The sequence below is a fragment of the Gastrolobium bilobum genome, unplaced genomic scaffold (genome assembly GCF_033153095.1).
Source record: "Gastrolobium bilobum isolate Gb01-03AN ecotype WA unplaced genomic scaffold, APGP_CSIRO_Gbil_v1 utg896, whole genome shotgun sequence".
Lineage (NCBI taxonomy): Eukaryota > Viridiplantae > Streptophyta > Magnoliopsida > Fabales > Fabaceae > Gastrolobium > Gastrolobium bilobum.
Window position 1 is genome coordinate 18,558 of NW_026897193.1, and position 6,485 is coordinate 25,042.

The 6,485-nt window shown below is 38.1% G+C and overlaps 1 protein-coding gene across 2 annotated transcripts; it reads left to right on the plus strand.

The window, feature by feature from the left end:
* Nucleotides 1-523: 523 nt before the first annotated feature.
* Nucleotides 524-5,851, plus strand: LOC133304829 (MA3 DOMAIN-CONTAINING TRANSLATION REGULATORY FACTOR 1-like). 2 transcript variants are annotated; one of them, XM_061504891.1, is made up of 4 exons: nt 524-681; nt 1,039-1,295; nt 1,451-1,545; nt 3,711-5,851. In XM_061504891.1, the coding sequence occupies exons 2-4, from the start codon at nt 1,070-1,072 to the stop codon at nt 5,502-5,504; spliced, it is 2,115 nt and encodes a 704-aa protein (XP_061360875.1). In that variant the 5' UTR covers nt 524-681; nt 1,039-1,069; the 3' UTR covers nt 5,505-5,851. The 2 variants fall into 2 exon arrangements, with proteins under 2 accessions (XP_061360875.1, XP_061360874.1); XM_061504890.1 differs by having other exon boundaries at nt 1,054-1,295.
* Nucleotides 5,852-6,485: the final 634 nt, after the last annotated feature.

The window sequence follows — 6,485 nt, forward strand, 5'->3', positions numbered from 1 at the left end:
ATAGTTCTGTTTAGATGTTGAAACTGTAATTTTTGTTTTAGCAATAAAATTTGAGTATTTTGTGAAGTTGATTCATGATTCTGCTTGGAAATTAAAAATTAACTGGCTAACGGTCAAGCTATGACATTTGTTTTTTTGTAAACGGATGAAGCCAGATTAACAGTTAGACTTGTACTAGGCTCGCACCAGGCCAAATTGAAATTTTTTGACATAGACTTGAACTTTTCGAAACAAATCTCGGCCAAACCCAACCCAGTTTCACCCCTATGCGTAAGTGATTGGGAAGCCAGGTGTCAGTTAAAGACAGGGTACATCACGAGACACGTGGATAGAGGAAATAGTAACAGTGACCTCCTTGCGTAAAACTAAAAGCTTGGGTTATGGGGTTTTTCGTGGGTCCCCTTCTTTTTCTCTTTCCAATCCGTTTCGTTTGTATTCTCCTCACATTCTCATCCTCAGTTTCACTAACTGATTCTGCAGTTATAACACAAGCCCAAGCCCCAAACCCCCCCCCCCCCCTTCTCTCTGATTCGGATCCGATTAGGGTTATTTCGGATCTTCTCCCTTCTCTTGGAAGCTTCCGATTCCGAAATCCGGTTGCTTCTCCTGTCTTGCTTCGAGATCCGGGCCAAGCACAGGACAATCGGATTCAGATTTCCATTTCCATCACTCTCTCTTCAGGTTCATATTCTCTCCCTTCTTCTCGTTTCTCTTCTTCTTCTTTCTTAATCTTTGGTTCTCTTTTAGTGTGTGTTTGGGGAGGAAAGGAATGTATTCGCATGATGTTGATAAGTAGAGCAGAACAGTTCATGCGCGTGGTAGTATTGAGTGTGATATAGTATTACTATTATTTCTCGCAGTTTCTCAGCAACCTAACTCATGTGTTTGGATAGTGAACACTAGTTTTGCAGTTTCTCACCAACCGAACACGGTTATTTATTTATTCGTTTGAAGATGCACTAATTTTGAAGCGCACATGACGTTTCATCCTGTTTTGATATTTGTTGTTGATGTGTTAATAAGATTAATTTGGTGAAGGTGTTTGTGTTGTAGGGTTGGCTTTTATTCAATGGCATCAAGCAAGGGGTTTCTGACCGATGGGCAGAGGGAAATACTGAAAATTGCGACTGAGAATTTGGAGAATTTGTCTTCGTCGCCGAAATCTCCGTCGTCTTTGCTTTCTGAGCATAATCATACCAAAGCTTCTTGGGGTGTCAAGCCTCAAACTGCTGCGGTTGCTGGCAGCAGGCATGTACGCCGGTCGAACTCGGGAAAGTTTGTGAGGGTAAAGAAAGGTGAATTCATTTCATATCATGCAATGTTAATCAACGGTGCTGTTTCCCTTGCTTGTAGTTTTCACTTGCAGTATCAACATTTGATGTTATAGTTTGCTTTGTTTCATTAATGGTCTTCATGTGGTAATTTGATGTGATGTATCTCTTGAATGCAGACGGTGCTGGTGGTAAGGGCACGTGGGGAAAATTGCTTGATACTGATGGTTATTCGCATATAGACAGGAATGATCCTAACTACGACAGTGGCGAGGTAAATGCAATTTTCTGGTTTGGTGGGTAGTTTTTGAAGACACTAATTATGTAAAGTCTGGCTGTTTGAAAATTTTAGGTGATGCTTATAGTAGCAGCAGTAGACTGGATTCTTTTCTTGTTGCGTTTCTTTTGTTTCTTTGGCTGAAAAAGCAAACAAATATTTAAAAAAATTTTAAAAAAAATTATTACCCCATGTGTGCAAGACACCAATCCAGGTGGCGCAAGCGCATGTAAAACATCACGTGGATAGTATCTTTCATAGATGCTAGCCACGTGGCGCACTTTCCTCCCCTCTATACTTGTAATTAAATTTTTTTTGCAGCTTTCACAATCACACATTAACTGATGCAAAAGACCAATTAATTGTGAGATTTATTAATTGCCCTCAATGTCACCATCAATTCACCATTGACCATAATTATTTTGTTATTACTATTTTTTAGGGTACAATAGCAAAGAATAGCAAACAAAAGATGACTGCGAGTCCGTAGTTATTAGTATTGCACGATACATGATACGATTCGATACGAAGGTTGAACGATACGTATCGAAGACATGTAAGGACCATGAATTGCGGAATCATGCGATTAAGTATCGTATCGTGAATCGTGTCGAAATTTGCGATTTGAAATTCAATCCAAGGTTTGTGATTCCAAATTTTCAAATTGAAATGACTGTGGAGAGTTCAATGAAATACGAAGCTAGAAAGTCTCTTAAGATTAGGGAAACAAAGGCGTTCAAATTCAAATTTATACAAATTTGGAGTCATTCAAATTAATGCAAATTAATACGTTAGGAAAAGAAAACACTAAAACAGAGACTTGCGCAAGAGAATAACTCAGAATATTTAAACTTCAGGACATTCAGGAATAGAGACTTGTGTAAGAAAACACAAAAACAGAGACTTTCAGTTTCAAACGTTCACGAAATAAGGAAACAACTTAGAAAACAGAAATGTTCAAACTGCATACATATAACTTATATGATATGATATATTTTCAAATCATGTTTTATTATATATCTCAATCTTATTATTCAAAACAATTCACAATTCACTATTAAAAAACAGCCAAGTGATTCACGATATGTATTGTAATTCAACATCATAAACCACGACTAATCTATTCCATTGCATTCATAATTAGACAAAAACCACTCCCCGTTAAACCCGATTAGCGAGTGTGGGGTGAAGACAATCCTTGTATGGCTTTGCCCTTGCATAATTGCAAAGAGGCTGTTTCTTAGATTCGAACTCATGACCTTTCAGTCATGGTGGAACAACTTTACCACTACTCCGGTTCCTCCCCTTTAATTAGACAAAGGAGAACAAAAAAGGTTGCATTTGCCATCAGTTTTGATGGCTATTTTTGTTTAAAATTTAAACTAACAGCACTAGTAGTATAACATCTAACATGAAATGTGCGCCAAAGCATGAATGCAAGAATATTTGACTGCCTCTTTGAAGAATTAACAACCACTATTCCTACTGAAACCCCCATGCATTCACTGTTGTTTAGCCCAATCAACTACTTTGACCTAATCAATTCCTTTCTCTCTGTGAGTTTGGTGAAAACATCTAAACTAACTTCTTGTGTCCCCATACATTAATTTATTCTGTATTTCTTTTTCATGGCATTTCTTCATTTATCGCTGTGAAGACCAAAGAAGGCCATTAGACATAAGCCAATTCTAAGTAGAGTAAGTTACACCATTTCCTAGGCTCTGCCTGAATCATTGCTACTTAAGGAGTCAATTATTTGGAGAATGTAAGCATTGCCTTCTATGCGGGAATGCATTGGTTAATGTGTGTGTTCGTGAGCGATACAAAAACAATTCAATTACCGGTAGAGAGGAGGAAAGTGTGCCACATGAGCTGGCCACATGGCAGACGGAGCAATTTTTATTTTTTTTTTATATGGAGCCATTTCTTGTGGTGCCTTGCAAGGTGCCACGAGGAATGACGTCCATGTGGCATGCTTATGTGTGCCGGACTGCCCCCGTTAGGTAATTAGTTTTTTTAAATACCAGTTTCTTTCCTTTTCAATTAATTTATCTGAATTGCAAATAGTTGCCTGCTTTACTTTTTTTTTGGTGGCTATTGCGAATGGGATCCATAAATAAGCACATAATTTATTTCTGTTGGCATACTCTTACTATTTATAGGAACCTTATCAGTTGGTGGGATCTACCGTTACTGACCCATTAGATGAATTCAAGAAAGCCATAGTATCCATCATAGAGGAGTTCTTCAGTACTGGGGATGTGGACATGGCTGCATCTGACCTCAGAGAACTTGGCTCTAACGAATATTATCCATACATCATTAAACGTCTTGTATCCATGGCCATGGATAAGCATGATAAGGAGAAAGAAATGGCTTCAGTTCTGCTTTCAGCATTGTATGCTGATGTCATCAGTCCTGCACAGATTAGGGATGGATTTTTTATGCTTATTGAATCTGCTGATGATCTTGCAGTAGACATACTGGATGCAGTTGACATCCTTGCTTTGTTCCTAGCACGTGCTGTTGTTGATGACATCCTTCCTCCAGCCTTTCTTGTCAGGGCCAAGAAGGCTCTTCCAGAATCATCCAAGGGAGTTCAGGTAATCCAGACTGCTGAGAAGACTTATCTCTCAGCTCCACACCATGCAGAACTTGTGGAGAGGAGATGGGGTGGTAGCACTCAGGTAACTGTTGAAAATGTGAAGAAGAGGATTGCTGATTTACTAAGAGAATACGTGAGTAGCGGTGATACATTTGAAGCCTGTAGGTGTATACGTGAGTTAGGGGTTCCATTCTTCCATCATGAGATCGTGAAGAGGGCTCTGGTGCTTGCCATGGAGATCCATTCAGCGGAACCTCTAATGTTAAAGCTATTAAAAGAAGCAGCAGCAGAAGGACTCATTAGTTCCAGCCAAATGGTTAAAGGGTTTTCTCGTTTGGCAGAAGCCCTAGATGATCTTGCTCTTGATATTCCATCAGCTAAAACTTTGTTTCAGTCATTGATACGTGAGGCAATATTAGAAGGATGGCTTGATGATTCATTTATGAAACCCTCTGGTGAAGATGGGGATGTCCAAGTTCAAGATGAAAATTTGAGGAAGTACAAAAAAGAGGTGGTAACTATAATTCACGAATATTTTCTCTCTGATGACATTCCTGAACTCATTCGAAGTCTTGAAGATCTTGGGACACCTGAGTATAACCCAATATTTTTGAAGAAGCTAATAACAATTGCTATAGACAGAAAGAACAGGGAAAAGGAAATGGCATCTGTACTGCTAGCTGCTCTTCATATAGAAATCTTCTCAACAGAGGATATAATTAATGGTTTTTTCATGCTTCTGGAAAGTGCAGAAGATACAGCACTGGATATATTGAATGCTTCAAATGAACTTGCCCTTTTTTTAGCTCGAGCTGTGATTGATGATGTGTTGGCCCCTCTGCATTTGGTAGAAATTGGCAGCATGTTGCCCCCAAAATGCAGTGGGAGTGAAACTGTGCAGATGGCTCGTTCACTCGTTGCTGCTCGTCATGCTGGTGAGAGGCTATTGAGATGTTGGGGTGGTGGGACTGGATGGGCTGTGGAAGATGCTAAGGACAAGATCATGAAGCTGTTGGAGGAGTATGAGAGCGGAGGTGATGTGAGTGAAGCATGCCAGTGTATTCGTGACCTAGGAATGCCTTTCTTTAACCATGAGGTTGTGAAGAAAGCTTTGGTTATGGCCATGGAGAAGAAGAATGATAGGATGCTGGGTTTGCTGCAGGAATGCTTTAGTGAAGGTTTGATCACCATCAATCAGATGACTAAAGGGTTCACCCGAATCAAGGATAGTCTTGATGATCTTGCTCTGGACATTCCTAACGCAAAGGAGAAATTCGTCTTCTATGTGGAGCATGCCCTCAGGAAGGGCTGGCTCCTACCATCATATGATTCGAATGCTACAGATGTCTAACTGCCCCAGGCTGCAGCTTCTTGAGGAGGACATATATTTTCATTGTTTCTCTTATATTTGTTGTTGTTTCCCTTTAGCTCCCGTTGAATGTGGTTAAATCTGCGATGGTTGGACTTTGATGGTCCTTTTATATCTGTTTTTTTCTCTCTCTTTTTCTTTCAAAATCATCTTACTGACCGAGTTTCCGATGATCTCAGTCGTTGTATAGAGTCCTTTTATTTTCCATTGACAGCTTTTTAGAATGATGTTGCATCAAGTGGTATGACAGGAGTATAGTGTGTTTTTCAGTCTTTAATTATCGTTTTTCATCCAGTTGAACCTTATGTTCTCTGTTTATTTATTCTCGTAATCTATCTAAATTATTTATAAAAAAAAACTTGAAAAAGATGATCACTTTAGACTCTGATAATTATACTACTTATTTCTATTTTATTTGCGAGATTTGAATCTGAAATTTTGATTAAGGAGATTGCATTCTTTTTTATTCAAATAATCTCACATTTTGTTTTTATGTATTTTTAAGTTTATTTTTGGATACATATAATGTTACTTGAAAACTTTTTTATTTTTCATAACTTTATATGCAATTTACTAACTCAACCTTTAATTAATTAATTAATTTTTTGCGTTGTGCTTCCAATGTTGTCTCATAAATTGTGACAAATAACACCACTTTGTATTAAAGAAAAAGAACATAAAAAATTAGTAAATTATCTTTTAAAAAAAATCGTAGTAAAGCTACTCAATTATGGAGAGAACCATTAAAAAACCGAATAATGGTTATCGATGAGATCGCAGGCACAAAAATTAAAATATTAATATTTTAATAAATAATTACGAGTACATAGTTCTTTCAAAATTATTTACGTATCTATTGCACTCATTCACTCTCAAATTAAGCGTGACTATTCACGCCTAATTTGGGCGTGACTCCCAAGGCATTCACCCTTAAATTAAGCGCGTAACTCGTCTGGTGTTGAC

Coding starts and splice junctions, on each gene's coding strand:
- LOC133304829 (XM_061504891.1), top strand. CDS start 1,070: ATGGCATCAAGCAAGGGGTTTCTGACCGATGGGCAGAGGGAAATACTG. Junction 1,296..1,450: donor GTTTGTGAGGGTAAAGAAAG/GTGAATTCATTT, acceptor TCTTGAATGCAG/ACGGTGCTGGTGGTAAGGGC. Junction 1,546..3,710: donor CTAACTACGACAGTGGCGAG/GTAAATGCAATT, acceptor TACTATTTATAG/GAACCTTATCAGTTGGTGGG.